Source organism: Protopterus annectens, chromosome 6.part1, assembly GCF_019279795.1.
Source record: "Protopterus annectens isolate FY-2018-M chromosome 6.part1, PAN1.0, whole genome shotgun sequence".
Taxonomy (NCBI): domain Eukaryota; kingdom Metazoa; phylum Chordata; order Ceratodontiformes; family Protopteridae; genus Protopterus; species Protopterus annectens.
In genome coordinates, this window is record NC_056738.1 from 87,460,453 (window position 1) to 87,479,864 (window position 19,412).

The 19,412-nt window shown below is 43.8% G+C and overlaps 1 protein-coding gene across 1 annotated transcript in view; it reads right to left on the minus strand.

Annotated features, from left to right (window-relative positions):
* Positions 1 to 19,412, minus strand: part of TLK1 (tousled like kinase 1) — a gene marked incomplete in the record, with an annotated part of 2,832,579 nt that overhangs the window by 2,484,293 nt on the left and 328,874 nt on the right. Inside the window, 1 exon segment of the mRNA XM_044075520.1 lies at positions 8,735 to 8,886. Coding sequence (XP_043931455.1) covers positions 8,735 to 8,886 — 152 coding nt within the window.

Here is a 19,412-nt window from a genome sequence, read left to right on the forward strand (position 1 = left end):
CACCTAAGGTGCTGTTGACAAGCTCTCTGAGCTAGGCATAAACCCTTGCATAACTTGCTGGATTGCTGACTGGCTTACAGATAGGTCCCAAGAAGCCAGGATCGGTGAGACCACCTCCACCAAGAGACTGGTCATCAGTGGGATACCCCAGGGCTCTATTCTGGGCACACTGTCATCTAAGTGTCAGAAGTCAAGGTTAACGTTCCAGGCCTCTGGCTTGCCAAGTTTGCAGAGGACTGTAAATTGTCAGCTATTATAGATCCCCCCCCCCCCCAAGACAAGTGGGCTTAACACAGACAGATGATTGCTGACAAAGCCATGGCCTAAAACTCAATTACAAACAATGCGTTATAATGCCCTCTGGGAAAATGTCAACCCAAGTTAATTACTCCATCAATAAATTGTCCAGAACAGTAGACGTAGTAAGGGATCTTGGAAGCATATGTAGACAGCAATCTAGCCTTTGACCAACACGTAGTTAAGCGAATAAGAAAATCATTCTGTCACCCAACTTGTAGATAGGGGTATGGCATCCAGGTTCAAGAAGATATAGCACCAATCTACTTGGCCCTTATCAGGCCTATCACTGAGCACAATGCCCTCTGTCACGTATCTAACCAGACCCTTGCAACAGTTGGAACATCCACAAAGAAGCATCTCACCAGGGGAATTCAAGGCATGAATACTTTGTCCTACACTGATCACCTAAATGCTTGGTCTCTGCATTCAGTCTCCTAAAGGCTGCTGGAAGAGTATCTTTGCCTGGTTTATGTGGCTTCCTCAGGCAAAGCCATGATGAATCTGTTGCACGTATGCATAACAAACAGCAGCAGAAACACTAAATCCAGGGATATGAACTTCACTTACTCAAACAGAACATGTTGGAGAGAGAGATGCGTGTCTCACAGGATCAAAACACTATGGGAATATGCTCTCCATCCAAGTAAAACACAGTTCATCCTTGACCCTATTCAAACGAAACCATGACAGTTGGATGGGAAATAGTAAATTTACCCTCTGTCTGACCCTCATGTCCCTTATGGGCAGAGGCCTCAAACACACCCCTACAAATCCTTAGCTCCCTGCCAACTAACCCTCCCCAACCCCTCCATATGATAAACTTGGGACTCAAACGGTTTGGGGTGCATGGTTAGGCTTTTATGGGCCCAAGTGGTTGGCAGCCTAGTCAAAACCTATGAACCTTAACAGGGAACATAAAAGGAAAAAAAAAAAAGTCTTGGCTAAAATCAAGAAAAATAACTCTCAATGAAGGGCACTCCCTTACTAAACTAAATTAGTCCTCCATTTCCTGTTAAGTCCAACAAGGCCAACTACAAGGTCAAGATAGCCTCACAAGCTAGACAACCATAAGGCCTTCTACAGCTATGTCTGAAACCTCAAAGGCAGCACACAGTGTGCCAAACTGGTATCAATGGTGCCACCATCACGAAGCAAAACACAGCAAATTCGGTGGCTGATAAATTCAGCTCAAAACTTCACCTCCCCCATCTCCCTCCAAGAAATACCTACTAGCATACCACCTGACCCCAAATATTAATAGGAACCAGATCCTGGCAGAGTCAAGGCCAAAAAGTACAGTTTTGTACCTACCATAAATGTAGATGTCCGATAGATATGCAACTGCAGTCATAACATATGGGTTGTCCTGCCTCAGGCAGCCCTCAGTCGGCCGGATTCCAAAGTCTGGGTCTGGCGTCGGCTAGTGTCGCCTCCTCTCCGACATCAGAACGGCTGGAGTATAAAGGCATCGGCCAACGCCATCTTCAGTGTTTCTTGCCCCAGATGCCAGGTGCCCTCCTAGGAAGGCTAAATTTGGTGAATGGATAAACAATTCCAGACATGCACAACAGTAATAAACAGATACACCACAGGAGATACCCCCAGCTAATAGGAATAGGGGTAGTGGACCCATAAAGAAGGGTACAGAGGGGTAGGAGGGTGGGAAAATCCGACTGCAGTTGCATATCTATCGGACATATACATTTATGGTAGGTACAAAACTGTACTATGTCCTTCAAGAATGCAATTGCAGTCATAACATATGGGTTGAATACCATAGCCAAGCTGGGGGTGGTTGGAACTAAGAAAGTGATGGTGTAGCTAAAATGCCCTGCAGGACTGTCGAAGCAAAGCCTCCTCGGGATCTGGAGTATAAAGGCAGGTTGTAGTGCTTGGTAAATGTATGCACGGAGCTCCATGTAGCAGCCTCTAGAATGTCCTTTGTAGCCACTCCTCTTAGGAAAGCTGTGGAAGTGGCTATAGCTCTGGTGGAGTGTGGCCTAATATTGGCTGGCACACCTTTTCCATGAAAAGAATAGCAGAATCTGATGCAGTGTCCAATCCATTTGGAAATTGGATGTTTGGAGATTGCTTTTCCTTGTAGTCCGGCAGCATAGGCTACAAGCAGTTGGTCAGACTTTCTGGTGGCCTTAGTTCTGTCCAAGTAGTAGCGTAGTTGCCTGTGTATATCCAAAGTATGCAGCAGTGCTTCCCCCCTATTTTGAGGATTGGGGAAGAAAGTAGGCAGGTGAATGGCTTGATTTAGAGACACCCTGGAAATTACTTTTGGCATGAATGAAGGATTGGTTCTTTGAGAGACTCTGTCCTGATGAAAAATGAGAAAAGGAGGTACTGCCATGAGTGCCTGTATCTCAGAGACTCTTCTTGCTGATGTGATTGCCAATAGGAAAGCAGTTTTCCATGAGAGAAATTGCATTTCTGAAGTTGCTGCTGGTTCAAAGGGAGGAAAAGTTAATTTTTCCAAGACGAAATTGAGGTCCCATGCAGGTACTGGCGGTTTCCTGGGAGGTTTGATATTCTTTATCCCTCTTAGGAACTGTCTTAGTAAAGGATGTGAAAACACAGGTGGATCACAATTGTATTTTGCTGAGATTGCTGAGGCATGAATCTTTATGGAAGAATATGAGACCAGTATGAAACATTTCTGCCAAGTATTCCAATATCTGAGGTATACTCAATACTGTTGTATCCTGACCCCTGTTAGCATTCCAGATGATGAATCTCTTCCACTTGGCTGAATAGGTTTTTCTGGTGGAAGGTCTGCGTGCTTCCAGTAAGATCTCTTGAACTTTTTTGGAAAGAGAGATATCGGAAGGAGTTATGGTAACCTCCAGGCTGTCAGATGCAATGTTTTCAGGTTTTGATTAACAGTCCTGTAATTGTGCTGTGTTAGGGGCAGAGGCCACGGTTTGGTCCGAGTTATGCTCAACAGCAATGGGTACCAGTGCTGCCTTGACCAGTCTGGAGCTCTCAAAATGCCTGTTGGTTGTTCTGCTTTGATCTTCAGTATCACCTTGGTCAGCAGTGGTAGAGGAGGGAATACATAAATTGATAGGGAATTCCATCTGAAGGAGAGAGCATCCGTTTTCCAGGCTAGAGGATGGTGGGTCCTTGTACAGAACTTTTCCAGGTGATGGTTCATGTGAGAAGCAAAGAGATCTATGTCCGGTCTTCCCCATTTCCTTATTTGTGAGAAAATGTGAGGATGCAGCATCCATTAGTGTGGATCCAAGAAATTTCTGCTCAGCTTGTCCGCCAGTACATTGTCTTGCCTGGCACAAACTGGGATTGCAGATGTATCTTCAGACTTAGGGATTTTTCCCAGAGAATCATTGTTAGTCTGCAGAGGGGATAAGAATGAGTGCCTCCCTGCTTGTTTATATACCACATAACAGTGGTGTTGTCTGTCCTTATTAGCAAATGTCCTTGTTGAAGTGATTTTTCGAAAGTCTCGATTGCATGCATCACTGCCAACATCTCTTTTTGGTTTATGTGCAGATGCCTTTCCCTTGGTGTCCATTGACCTTGAATGCATCTGCCCTCCATGTGCGCCCCCCATCCATGGTCTGAGGCGTCTGTTGTAATCATTTGACCTGCTTGAGGTTTGTTGAAAGACATGCCTTTGTTTAACTGACTTGAGCCCACCACAAAAATTCTCTTTGCAGACATGGAATTAGTGGGATTACGTCCTCTAGGCTTTGGCTGTGTTGGGACCATAAGCTTTTTAAGTACCATTGCAGCTTTCTCATATGAAGTCTTGCCAAAGGTATCAGAAGAATGCAAGATGCCATGAACCCCAGGGCCTGCAGGATTTTCCTTGCAGTCAGCTGGGAGAGCTTTGCTAGGCCTTTGAAGTACTCTGGTAACTGCTGTTGTTTTTCCTCTGTGAGATAAGCCATTTGTGTTTGTGTCCAGTTTGGCTCCTAGGAAAATAATCTGTTGGGATGGCAGAAGTCTTGATTTCTGAATGTTGACTGTGTATCCCAAGGCCTGTAGTAAATGAATGACATAGTCCAAGTTTGCCATCAAGGTTTGTTTGTTGTCTGCTTGTATGAGGCAGTCGTCCAGGTAGGGGTATATTTGAATCCCATGGAGTCTGCAGTGTGCCACTACTGATGCCAGGCATTTCGTGAACACTCTGGGCGCAGTAGATAAGCCAAACAGCAATGCTGAGAATTGATAATGCTCTGTCCCTGCAAGAAATCTGAGGTATCTTCTGCAGCTTTGTCTGATTGGGACATGCAGGTATGCCTCCTTGAGGTCCAGAGTAACCAGCCAAGACCCCTTGCCCAGCATGGGGAGGAGCTGCTGCAACGTCAGCATTTTGAACTTTGGCACAATGAGATAAGTATTTAGAGTAGACAAGTCCAGTATAAGCCTCCATTTGTTTTCCTTTCTTGAAACAAGGAACAGTCTTGAATAAAATCCCTGGCCTTGTTCCTGTGGAGGGACCTTTTCTATTGCTTTTATATTTAACAGCTTTGAAACTTGAATGAGTGCCTCTGCCCTTTGATGAAGTGGCAGGTTTGGCATGCCTTGTCTTATTGGTAAAGTATGGAAGTGGAATCTGTAACCTTTGTCTATTAAATCCAGAATCCAGTTGTCCTTGGTTAAGAAATGCCAGTTTTTTGAGAATAAGGATAATTTTCCGCCCAAAGGAGCTTCTCTTTGAGCCTTTGTAGATGGTAAGAAAGTCAAGTCATTGTGGTTGTCCTTGTGGTGCAGCTGGACTGCCTGCGCCACTTCTTTGATTTGGTGGTTGCCATTGGCGGCCCCTGTAGGAGCCTCGGTATTGCCCTCTACCTCAGGCACACCTGTTTTTTCCCCTTTGAAACTTGTCAGTGTCTGGAAAGGACCAATTCTTTGAAGGCCAATTCCTGCTGAATCTGGGTGGCTGAACCTGGAGGAAATCTTTGACTGTCTGTACTGATTTAGCTTTTTCCTCAATGGACTTCAACACATCTTGTGCATTAGCACCAAAAAGCTTCTGTTTTTCCAGAGGTGCATCAAGTAACTTTACTTTAACATGGTCTGGCAGTGGCTGTTCTTTTAACCAAGCATGTCTACGTATAACAGCCCCAGTCATAGCTGCCCTATATGAAGCCTCCAATGCATCATAACCACACTGAAGAAAATGATTGCTAACCTGCTGAGTGTTATGTACTAGATCCTGCAATGCCTTTCTATCAATAGGCTCAGGAGAGGCTAGCTTTTTCTGTAAATCATCCAGTAAAAAATCCTGGTACTGAAACATATGAAAAAGGCAGTTAAGTGACCTCATGGCCAGGGTGGTAGAGGTATAAACTTTTTTACCCCATCTCTCCAGGGACCTAGCTTCCCTATCCGCTGGCAGTGGATTCTTGGCTGTGGAAGTAGCCACTCCCTTGGGGCCCTGTGAAATAGTTTCTAGATCCACAGAATGGGCCTTAAACAGATGTTTGTGGGTGTCAGGGACCCTATAATATCTGTCTGGCTTGACAGAAGCAGGAGGGAGAGAATCAGGGTTAGCACTGGAGTCGGAGAAAACATCATCCAGGACATCCATAACTGGAGGGATAGCTAAAGGTCTGTACGTAGCCTTTTCCTGGAACCAAAGAATTCCTGACCCTGCCATTTAAAATGCTCCCTCACAGAGTGTAGGACTTCACCGAACGAAAAATCCTCTGGAGGAGAGGCAGAGGGAATTGATTCCTCAGCATCAGAGTCCTCATAGGCCTGGAAGGATTCTTCTTTGGTATCTGAATGCTCAGAATCCCCAGAGACTTCATCTGAAGAGAGGTTGTCGGCCTTCTCAGTTCTGGGCCTTTTCTCTGCAGGCGGCTGAGAACCTCTGTCTGGATGAGGCTGAGACCCCCTGATAAGAGAAATAAGATCTGCAGCAAGAGACATGATCTGTGTATCAGAAGAAGGGGCCTGGGCAGTAGGTTTAGGATGGGCCTTGGCCTGGCTGACGGCCTTAGCACGTGCAAAGGCCTTGATGGACATGGATACAGGAGGCCTAGCTGCCCCACGTGCAGGAGTAACCTTGTCCACAGGAATGGTGTCGGGTAGATCCAGAACTTCGGTTTCTGGAGGAAAATCAACAACCGGCACCGGTGTAGACTCAGAGACCGAAGGACGTGTTAACGCTGTGTCGTCGGCCTGGAGCAGTTGAATTACCGCTTCCAAAGGGACCGAAGCACTCGCGGAGGGTTTAGGAGGAGTATCGGTGGAGGGCGCGGGCCGAGGATGTCGGTCCCGGTCCTTTCATTTTTTGGTAGATTGAGTTGTCGGTTGTTCCGACGGCATGATATAAGCGAAAGATTCGCCGAAAAAGTCTTCGGCAAATTCTGCCCAGCGCCTGAGTGCGCTTATTAAAGCACGCATAGGCAGCACAGGCCGAGATGTCGTGGTCTGGGCCCAGGCAAGGGAGGCAAAAGGAATGGAAGTCCTTATGAGGTATTTGTTTACCACAAGACAAACAATTATTAACTTTCTCAATTTGTTCTGACATCGGCTGAGGCAAGAAAAAATGTTCCCCAATGGGGTACTTAGCTTTTAGATGACTTCGGTACTGAAAACACAGGAGCTGACCGACCGGCACTTGCGAACTGCTTCTGCTTCAGGCACCGCGTGGCAAGAAAGACTGAAGATGGCGTCGGCCGATGCCTTTATACTCCAGCCGTTCTGACGTCGGAGAGGAGGCGACACCAGCCAACGCCGGACCCAGACTTTGGAATCCGGCCGACTGAGGGCTGCCTGAGGCAGGACAACCCATATGTTATGACTGCAGTTGCATTCTTGAAGGACATCCACAGCTTCAATGGGCCATGCACAATATCCTAGGATGGCTCCAAAATTGCTTGAAACTTCAGCTATCAGGACCACTTGTCATTTTTCAACTACATCCTCAAACCAGGCAATACAAAAAGCATCAGAACCACTAGATCCAAGGATTTAAATTTCACTTGTGACATAAATTAGACATTTTGGCAAGACAGGTGTGTGTCTCAGAGGATCCCCATGCTCTGGAACAGGTTCCCCATCTATGTGAAGTAAAATCCATCCCTAGCCCTATTTAAGCGTAACCTTGAACAATGAATGTTGGAAATTGGAAATTCACCCTGGGTCTGGTCCCCACATCTCTGATGGACAAGAAGGGCAGGCAGTAGTGCCTAAACAAACCTACTGCACATCTACATAACCTCTAGAAACTTCCTAACATACTCCCCCCAAATCAACTCAACACCTATAATACATAGGATGTTGGATTGCACAGCTAAGCTTATAAAGGCCCTGGTGGTCATTAGTATTTGCACGTGGACCCCTAAATAAGACTGAAACTGCTCATATGAAATGTTTACAGAATATCTAGCTAAACAGCTCACACGCTCCAGCAACCAGAAAGCCCAAATGTTATTATGTGCACATGCAAGACGATATACAAGTTCAACACTAGAACAGACTGACTGACATTTTAATTGCCCCAGTCATGAGTCAATTAACCCTGCTCAAAAATTTCCAGCACAGCCACCACCACTAAACAGTCTACATTACAAAGATATCGTGGGAGCAGTTTATGCTCATTAAGAATTGCTACAACTGACCCAATGACTCAGTGGCAAGACTTCTCCCTTAGACATGACCAAGACAGACTCAAACAAATTTCACTAGAGGACATATCAGGAAAGGGAGAGTATGCACATCTCCCAGCTGCTCCTTCTCAAGTCAGTATAAAAACAAATCTGCAGCAGATGTTGACATGTGAGTTTACTATGTAAAGGACAGCTTTAAAAAAAATGAAAGTTGACAGAGTTAAGAAAATCCTCCACATCACCCCCAAAAAAGTTAAAAGTAAATTCTTAAATGTTAAACTTCCTAGTTAATTATCCTACATAATTCACTGCCAGTGCAGCTTCTATTTTCTGTTAAATGCAATTCTTCTTGTGTGTGACTTGTATCCTATATCTGTGACAGAGTAACCAAGGCATTAGCACTAAAGGAAGAGGAATGTGGTGGACCAAAACTGCCCTTACAAAAAACACGTTTTTGCATTTTCATCACGCTGCAGCTTAGACCATCTTGTTCCATTCCCCTGAAACTTCACGAAATTAAAACTCAAAAACATATGGGAACTGTTGGCAACTAACAGGCTAAGACTATACTTCTTGCTGCTCATCAAGATGGACAATTTTAGCAAGCAGCAGGAAATTGACACTGGAGGGCAGTCAAAGTAAGGGCCAGAAAAAGTGGTGCAATTAAGAACCAAGTGAGAAGGAAAATTTAAAAAAAATGCTAGAACAGACTATCAACCAAATTCTACTCTGGGAATATGACACACTTACTTAAAGTATTTATACACAGCGAAAATATGTAAAAAAAAGGCTTAAGAGCACAAATGCAACACAAAGTATAAAAAAAGTTAATTACTTACCAGTCTTCTGCATTGCCTGATCAACCTCATTTCTGGTATTTTTTAAAACTCTTTGATCACCGTTTCCTTTTAATAATGAATCAGTAATGCTTTGAGGCACTTCTTTCCCTTCAGAATCCAACATGGTGATCTTTGCACAAGTCTGCACCAAACTATATAAAAAAAGAAAAATTGCACAAAATGCATATTAGCATAATACTTCAAAACGTGTTGCAGTACAATGAAAAAGAAAACCAGGCAACATCTCACCAGTTTAGACAACATTCAGATATTATGGCTTTCTGCAACTGAAAAACGAGGAACCTTGTACACAGACAAAACTACGCAGGTACTTAACACCAAGGTACATCACAAATTGTTCAAAAAGTCAAACTGTGGTAAAATGCTGATTTACCACTTTGCACTTCTACAAATTTAATTTTTAATTTATTACATTTGTTTGCAGGAATAATATGACTGGGAAGGAGACTAATTACATCTTTTCATAGGAGGCCCAAAGAGAAAAGCTCCAAATTACACTCAAAACATTTAAGTGCAAATTACACTAAAATGGATATAAAAAGTACACACACACACACATTAAAATGCCAGGATGTTGTGATATTAAAAAAAAAACGAGACCACAATAAATAATTTCAAAACTTTTCTGACCTTTAATGTGACCTATAACCTGTACAATTCAATTGAAAAACAAACAAAGCTGTTAAGAAAAAAATATAAACAATAACAAATGTGCAATAAGCTGGATGCATAAGTGTGTACACCCCTAAACTAATACTTTGTTGAAGCAGCTTTTAATTTAATTACAACATTCAGTCTTCTTGGGTACACACCTGCCATCAACTAAAGAGGCAACCCCAAGTAAAGTTCACCTTTCCCAGTATGCTTTCCCTGACTTTTACTCAGTTGCCTGCTACAGCAAAAGCCATGGTTCGAAGAGAACTTACAATGCATCAAAGGGATCTCAATGTCAAAAGGTATCAGTCAGGAAAAGGGTACAAAAAATTTTCCGCAGTATTGGATATACCATAGAACACAGTGAAGACTGCCATCAAAAAGTGGAGAAAATATGGGACAACAGTAACGTTGCAAAGAACCGGACGTCCTTCCAAAATTGATGAAAAGACAAGACAACTGGTCAGGGAGGCTGCCAAGAGACCTACAGCAACACTGAAGGAGCTGCAGGAATTTCTGGCAAGTACTGGTTGTGTACTACATGTGACAACAATCTCCCGTATTCTCCATGTATCTGGATTATGGGGCAGCGTTGCAAGATGGAAGCCTTTTCTTACACAGAAAAACATCCATGCCCGGCTAAAATTTGCAAAGCAAAACAAAACATCAAAACTCCCAAAAGCATGTGGGAAAATGTGTTATGGACTAATGAGACCAAAACTGAACTTTCTGGCCACAATTCCCAAAAGGTATATTGGGCGCAAAAACACCTTTGATCACCAAAACACCACCATCCTCAGAGAAGCATGGTAGCTGGCAGTATCATGCTTTGGGGTTGCTTTTCTTCAGCTGGATGTGGGGCTTTAGTCAAGGTGGAGAAAATTATGTACAGTTCCAAATACCAGTCATTTTTGGCCCAAAACCTTCAGGAGTCTGCTAGAAAGATGAAGAGGAAATTTCACCTTTCAGCATGACAATGACCCCAAGCACACATCCAAATCAACAAAAGAATGGCTACATCAGAAGAAAATTCAAGTACTGGAATGGTCCTGCCAGAGCCCAGACCCAAGTCCAATAGAAAATCTGTGGGGTGACCTGAAGAGGTCTGTACACAAGAGATGCCCTCTCAATCTGACAAATTTGGAGCGCTTTTGCAAGGAAGAGTGGGCAAATATTGCCAGGTCAAGATGTGCCATGCTGATAGACTCCTACCCAAGAAGGCTGAATTCTGTAATTAAAATAAAAATGGTGCTTCAACAAAGTATTAGTTTAAGGGTGTAAACAGTTATGGAACCAGCTTATTGTAAGCATTTTATTTTTTATACCCCCCCCCCCCCCCACCAACAGAGGTTTGTTTTTCAATTGAATTGTACAGGTTACAGGTCACATTTAAGGTGGGAAAAGTTTTGAAATTTATTGTGGTCTCTCTTTTTATATCACAAAAATCAGGCATTTTAATGGGTGTATACACGTTATATCCACTGTATATATAAAAAAATGACAAATTGTTAAAGTGGTAATTGCACAGTCATAGGGGAAAAAGCTGAAGCAAACAATACAAGCAACTCATATGGTGGGAGGAATAGCACACACAGAGGTAAAGTATTATAGTGGTAACTAAGGTTAAAATCAATACATGGAAGAAACTGCAGTACTACAAAATGCAAGTATTAGAAAGGAAAAGAGGAGGGATTTGTTTCCCATGTAGCTGTAACAAAGTAAAGCAGTGGGCACTCCATTTGACAGGTGTTCCGTCTCTTCATTGGCAAAGGCTATAAAGTGCTGTTCAGACTTTGAATTGCTTTTTCTGTCCAAATGCCTGTGTATGTTTAGGAATTGTAATATTCTCTTCCCCCTTATTCGGAGGTGAAGGAAAATGCTTGCAAATTAACTGTCTGAATTAATCACATATCTGTAACCACTTCTGGCACAAAAGGAGGGACTGGAAGGAAGGGAGACCTTGTCTTTTTTTAGGACATTTTTTTCATGCGGTAGCATTGTCGCCTCACAGCAAGACGTTGTCCCATTCAATTCTCAGCTAGAGCGTCTTCTGTGTGGAGGCAAGCGTGAATGGGCGTGCCTTCGTTGAAGGTTGTGCGTCAGGGCTGGTAACTCGGCACGTAAAAATCCACTACCAAACATTAGCGGACTGGAATTCCGCTGAGGCGACCCCTAACCAGGATAAGCCGAAAGACACATCAATGGCACCTTGAAAAACTGGGGGTTCTAGTAGCTGGCATGCAGAAATGGATATTAATCATATACTTTTACAGAGGCATAACATTGCCATGCTTTGAATAGGTCCCACAGGTAAACAATGACTAAGGAAAACCACTCTGACACTGTCCTGTGTCCACTCTGCTAAAATGATCTTCTTGTGATGGGTTTTCTGGTGTCCTTTAAAATATGAAGTAATGTGGACTTTAGAATGGATACTCAGCAGAGTATCAGATACAAAGGAAAAGGGGAGTAATTTTACACACAGCTATAATAACTGAAGAGGGATAAAAATTCAGACATCAAAAACTTTGGGAGAAATAATCAGCTTTCAAAAGGAAGCATTACTTATAGGTGGGGAGCAGAACTTGATTTGGAATAGTGAGGATGTATCAGAGTAATCAAATGAAAAACATAAGACGGTAGATTTCTGAAAAAAAATATTTGAAAATACTTGGAATGGAAGACAAGAATTTAGTAGTTGTAGCTTGGACAGCATTCACATTATTCCCCAAGGTACAACACCTGGGCTAGACAAGACAGAAATATTTCACAGAAACATGTGCATTTGATTGAAAGCTTCAACACCCATCCAATAACGGTTTCATATCATGCGTCAATAAAAACAATGACAAAAATTCAGGGTAAAGTAAAAAATGAGACTACACTTTCCCCATCTACCTGTAAAAGGAAAGGAATTTAAAAAATGGGTGATGGAGATTATTCAAGAGTTACTACAGAAGAGAAAATTCTTCAGAAGTGATAACTAGTGAGTGGGATAAAATAATGGAGTTTAAAACTAGAGTAGAAAGAGAAAGATCTGGTTAAGGAGCAAAAGGAATTATTTATAGGACCTAACAAAAGTCAAAGTACTGCAGAAGAAGAGGAGTCGCACAGAACAACATCCACAAGTGCAGAGTGCTAAAGAAAAAACAGTATTTGGATAATATGCATGAGTTTAGAGAGAAAGTCATTAACTCCAGAACACAAACGTTTTGCACAATGACTTAAAGTAGTTCAGACCTCAAATTGAAGAAGGCGTGAAAACTAAAGGAGATGAAGTATCAATATGTATTTAAGAATTACACCTTCAGACTGACAGAGATAGATTAGTACTAGGCTAACTGCCCTTGTGGGCAATTTTAAGCCTAGCCAATTACTCCATGTGAGAATCAAACCCTGCACCTTGTGTCTGCAAGGTAAACACCTTAACCATTCAGCCATCCTCCCACCTTCAGTACTATTCCCTGGAGACACTTGAGGTGAAAATTAATTGTTTGTAGGACAGGCATCCTATTCAAGTCATTGCCAGCTACATGACTCTCTCCATGAATCAGGACACCCACTCTGCCTATATGAATCTACTTGTGTCTATCAAGATAGATCCAAACACTTTCTGGGTAACTTCAGCTACCCATCAATTGACTGGGTAAATTATTTCTGCTGAAGCTCACTTGCCCAAAGGTTCCTTGATTTCATCAACTCCAATGCTCTGTACCAGTTGGTTGAGAGCCCCACAAGAGATGCCAACATCCTGGATATGATGCTGACCAATATGGGGGACCACTGTATCACCCCCACAATGAGGTCCTCCCCGGTGAGATCTGACTACAAAATCAATCTCATTCGAAGCAACAATCACACCTGCCCCCCCCCCCTCCCCAGCAGCAGCTATACTAAACTTCGCCAAAGCAGATTATAACCTCTTATGGGATGATAACAAAATAGCTTCACTGCACCCACTCCCCAATAGAACTGGCAACTATGCTTAGCTCTACAACAATGCTTTGTACAAACATCTGTATAACTGCAGACTCTGCCGTACCTAACAGGACCAAAATAATCTCCTCAAGGAAAAGCAAACCTGCCTGGAGTACAACTGCCAATAACAAGCTTTACTATAACAGGAATAAATTGCTGTCAGAGTGAGACTGAGCCCTCAAACTGGAAACGCTCCCTCCTCAGCTTAAAGTAAGACCTCTCATGAATTTCTCCAAAGCAAACTATGAACCCAAATTAGCTTCCTCGACAAAGGACAACCACAAGACATTGTACAGTTACATCCGCAACCTAAAAGGAAAAGCCCAGATTTGTGCTGAACTGGTAGTTGATACCACATATACTGAGCTTATGGGCATAACATAACCTGTTGGCCAACTGGTTCTGTGAAAACTTCACTCCCCTGTCCCCACCACACGTAACCCATGAAATCCGCACCACCAGCCCCCTACCTTGCATTTCTAAACAGCAGGTCAAAACTGTGCTAAGGCCAAAAAAGTACAGCTGTGTACACTTACCATAAATGTAGATGTTAGACTGTTATTCAATGTTGCAGTCATCACACTTGGGTTATCTGCCTGCAGGTAGCCCTCAGTCGGCCTGAATACCAGAGTCTTAGTATTTCTGCATCGGATGCTGTCACTTCTTCCACGATGTCAGGTCATCAGGGGGCATAAAACAGGCAGCCGACACAATTACATCAGCTTTTCTTGCCCCAAATGTCAGGAGCCACCAAATAGGGAAATGGTGAATGGTGGGGAACACCACCAGTAAAAAGTAAATACTAATGCCATTAGGAATGGCCATAGAGAGGAGAGGTAGAAAGAGAGAAAGCCAGGGGGCTGGAGGGAGGGAAACCAGGACTGCAACAGTGAATACACTTTAACATCTACATTTATGGTAAGTGTACACAACTGTACTATGTTCTTGTTTCATTGTTGCAGTCATCACATTCCCAAAGCTGAGGAAGGCTGGAGGCAGTCAAGAAGTGTTAGGGCTGACTAGCAGGCCTTGTAAGATGGCTGTAGCAAATCCAGCTCTGGATTTAGAAAAGATAGCCAAGTGGTAATGCTTGGTGAAGGTGTGTACAGAACTCCAGGATGCAGCTTCCAAGATGTCTCTGGTAGGGACTCCTCTGAGAAATGCTGTAGAGATTGAGGTAGCCCTAGTGGAATGATTTCTTATCCCCTGTGGGGCAGGTTTTCCATGGTGTTTGTAGTAGAAATGGATGCAGTGCACTACCCATTTGGAAATGGTTTTCTTTGAAATGGCCTTGCCCTCTGCCCCTGTAGCAAATCTAATTAGCAGCTGGTCAGATTTTCTGAAAAGATTTGACCCGTCAAGGTAGAATCTAAGTTGTCTGTATGTTCAAGAAGTGCGGGATCCTTTCCCCTTTATTTTGAGGATTAGGGAAAGGTTGGAAAATGAATGGATTGGTTTAAAGCCACACTGGATACCACCTTTGGCATAAATGATGGATTAGTCCTAAGGGAAACCCTGTCAGCGTGGAAAATAAATGAAGGGTTCCATCGCCATTAGTGTCTAACTCAGAAACTTCTCACTGAAGTGATGGCTAGAAGTAAGGCTGTTTTCCAAAAGAGGAATTTTAACTCTGCTGAAGCAACAGGTTCAAGAGAGGGAAGCATGAGCTTATCCAGAACCAAGTTAAAAGGTCCCAGGCTGGGGTGGGAGCTCTCCTAAAGGGCCTTAAATTGCTGGCTCCTCTCAGGAACTGTTTGATGAGGGGGTGAGAAGAGAGAGGAGGCTTGATATTATAATGAGCTGAGATGGCAGATACATGACTCTTAATGGATGAGAAGGACAGGCCTCTGTGGAAAAGCAATGCTAGGTAATCCAGGATTTGAGGTAAGGTGGGCATAGCTGTGTCCTTTCCTTGAGACTGACTACAGCAACAATATAACTTTTCCACTTTCCAGAATACGATTTCCTGCTACTAAGCCTTCTTGCTTCAAGAACGACCCATTATAGAGTACAACGCCCCTTTTGGAATGTACCTCACAAGACATCTGCAGCAGCTGGAAAGGCCACAGAAGTATCTCACAAAGAGGATTACTGGCCTCAAACAAATGCCCTACATTGACCACCTCAAAAAACTCCAGCTTTACTCCGTAGCATATCGCCTACTCAGAGGTGATCTCTGCCTAACATATAAAGCTATGTCAAACCCAGAGCTGTTGGACATGCTACACCTAAAGAAACCCAAATCCCTCCGAGCTACATGCTCTAGGGATCTAAACCTTGTCACCACAATAAACAGGATACCCTGGAGGGATAGATTCCTGTCCCAGAGACTTCCTATACTCTGGAACAAGCTACCCATCTATGTCAAGCAAAGTTCTTCATTAGCACTCAAGAAAAATCTTGATGAGTGGATGGGAAATAGGAAATACACCCCGGGGATCACTTCTGTCGCTCTCTGCTGGACAGTGGCACAGGAAAATAACTTTCTTGGGTGGCGTAAGCTATGGTACCTTGCTGGCTAAGCTTACATAGGACCTTGGGCCAATAGCCTAGTACCTACCTATGAACACCTGTTTGCTGAGGGTTGCAGGGGGTGTATTCAGGGGATAAGCCAGGCTGCAAGGTTTGGGGTTTGCAGCCGTGGATTCACAAGCTGTCCCTCCTGCTGGGACAGCAGGGAAAGGGTCTGATGTCAGTGCCAGGGAGGCACTGCCATCACACTGCAGAGGAGTGGGTACCAGTGCTGGCCTGGCTAGCCTGGGGCAATAAGGATTGTCCTTTGCCTGTCCTGTTTGATCTTGAGTAGCACTTTTGAGAGGAGGGCCAGAGGAGGAAAGGCATAAGTTGAAAGCCTCGTCCATGAAAAGGATAGGGCATCCACCTTCCACGCTCTGCTGTGAGGATTTCTGGTGCAAAATTTGCTCAATTGATGGTTTTGGGGGGAGGCAAAGAGGTCCACCTCTGGTGTCACCCACCTCTGGATTAGGAGTTTGAAGGAGTTGGTTTCCGGTTTCCACTCGTGTGGGTCTAGTAGATTGCTGCTTAAGTAGTCTGCCAGTGAATTTTGTTTGCCAAGCAAGAATTGAGCTTGCAGGTGCACTTGGTTGCTCAAGGCAGTGTTTCACAGGGCCATGGCTAACCTGCATAGTGGGTAGGAATGAGTTCTCCTACTGCTTGTTTATGTACCACATGACTATGGTGTTGTCTATCAGAAGCTGTCCTGGATGGATAATGTACTTGAAAGCTGTCAGAGCATTCTGTACAGCTTGCATCTCTCAGACTGATATGCAGGGGGATGTGTCTTGGGCTCCATTTGCCTTGAATGCATATGCCTGCAATGTGAGCCCCCCATGCATAGTCTGATGCATCTGTCAGGGTTTGGGCGGCAGGGGGCGGGGGTTGAGTGAAAGGAAGTCCCTTGTTGTGGTTGCATGCTTCTGCCAACCACAGGAACTCTGCCCTTACACAAGGTAATATAGGAATCATGGTTTCCAGGTCTCAGAATGTTGGCACCAGAGACCAAGTACCACTGAAGTTCCCTCATATGCAGTCTTGCATATGGAATTAATGGAATGCATGAGGCGTGAATCTTAGGGCTTGCAGTTAGCAGGGTTTTGGTGGCCATTAAGTTGAAGTAGGTTGTCAAAGAGACCCGTTTTTCTGAAATGACAAATGCCATCTGGGAAGTTGTGTTCACGCTTGCTCCCAAGAATACAATCTGTTGACTGGGCACCAGTTGTGATTTCTTTTCATTGATGGTGTACCCCAGAGAAGTCAGGAGTCTTTACAAATGCCAGGTGCTGAAGTAGCAATTCCTGACTGTCTGCCTAAATCAGACAATCGCCAAAATATGGATAAATGTAAATACTTCTCTGCCTGCAGAATGCAATGGCTGGAGCCAACCACTTTGTGAATACTCTGGGCGCAGTAGATAAGAAAGGGAAGTACAGAAAACTGATGGCGCATAGAGCCTGCCTTGAAAAGTAGATATTTCCTGCAAGACTCCCTCATGGGGATGTGCAAGTAAGCTTCTGTTAGGTCTAGGGTGACTAACCAGGCATCCTTGGCTAATACACGAATGAGCTTTTGCAGTGTAAGCGTTTTGAATTTTGGGACCACCGGAAAGGTGTTGAGAAAAGAAAAATCAAGGATAGGTCACCAACAGCCCTCTTTTCTGGGCAACAGGAACAGTCTGGAGTAAAAACACTGTCCCCCTTGTTCTAGTGGAACAGGCTGAATAGCTCTGATATTGAGAATGGAAAGTACTTGCTTTTGAGCCTCTGCCACTGGTTTGGAGGCAGGTCTGGGAACCAGTTTAGGGTTGGCAGAGAGTGGAAGTAAGATCTGTATCCCTGGGATATCATGTTTAGAACTCATCAGTCCTGAGTAATAGACATCTATTTTTTTGCATGAAGGGAGAGTTTTCCTCCTAGAGGTACAAGTACTTGGGCATGGCTGGGAAGAAAGATTGAAAAGTCATTGTGAACTTTTCCCATAGGGGGGTGGCTTACTACTCCGTTTTTTTGAGGGGGAGTACTCCTTTGTTTAGATCTGTAGTCTTGGTAGTCTGTTTCTCTGGGTTTGGACTGAGAAGGCCTGGGAGAGGCTGGAAAGGAACAGTTTTTAGAACGCCAAGCAATGCCTACTGAATTTGGGTGGCTGTACCTGTAAGAAATAGAGTGTTGGCATAGATTTAGCTTTTTCCTCAATCTTTTTAAGAATTTCTGCTTTTGTGCCAAACAAACTATCCTGACTTAATGGAGCATCTAGTCATTTTGCTTTGACATGGTCTGGCAAGATTTGTTCCTTCAGCCAAGCGTGCCTTCTCAGTACAGACCCAGTGAAAGCAGCCCTGCAAGATGCTTCTAAGGCATCAAACCCACATTGCAAAGTATGTTGACTAATGTGGTTTGAAGAGTGCATTAACTCTTGTAAATCTTTATTTTCTGCATAATCTGGAAGTAACATTTTTTGTTTAAGTAGTTCCATAAGTTGCTGGTACTTCAACATGTGAAACTAGCAAATTCAAAACCCTGATGGCAAGAGTTGCACAGGTATATACCTTCTTAGCCCATCTGCCTAAAGCTCTAAAATCTCAGTCCGAAGGGGTAGGGTTTTTGGCTGTAGTAGCTTTTATGCATTTAGGTCCCTGGGAAATAGTCTCAGGATCCACAGTAGGATTCTTAGAGAAATTTGTGAGAGTCAGGTACTGTGTAGTAGCCAGTCAGGTTTTCGTGGAGCTGGTGGTAAGGTGCCAGGAGTAAGACTGGATTACATGAAGACATCATCCACAATATCCAGGAGAGAGGATATAGCTAGAGGCCTGTGCTGGGGGAAGTCTAAAAATTCTGAGTCTCTTTTTGGACTGAGGATAGTCCTGGCATTCCCAAAGGAAATACTCTCTTAAGGTATGCAAGGTTTCACCAAAAGAAATATCTTCTTGAGGGGAGGCAGAGAGAATGGAATCCTCTGCATCAGAATCCTCATAAGTAGATAAGGGTATGTCCTGGTAATCAAAGGGATTTCAGTCATCGGACTTGTGGCCTGTAGAATCAGAAGGAAATTACATTCTTTGTATTTTAGCGGGGGAATAAGGCCTGTAGCCATTTTAAGCATTTGTTTCTGTGACATGGGAGCTTGAGCATGTGCTTTGGTCTGTTTTCTAGGCATAGTGTGAACTCTGGGCCTGAGAAACTGTCGTTTTAGTCAAAAACAAAGTTGTCGGTTTAACACTAACATCAGAAGGTCAGAATACACCCTCAGAAGCCAGTGCGGCTCCGAACCCATCCAAGGTACAGACATCCGCAGGTTCCATAGTCAAAGACGCATCTCGGGGCATACCGGACAACGAATGGATCTCAGCAGAGGACAACGAATGGGTGTCAGCAGAGGCCTGAAAATCTGCAGAAGCAGGTATCAGGGGCTGTGAAAGCACCTCACTAGAGTACTGGCGACTAGCTTAACAGAAGCGTCGACTGCAGTTTTGGACCAATGCGGTCTCTGACTTTATCCTTACGTTTTTTCA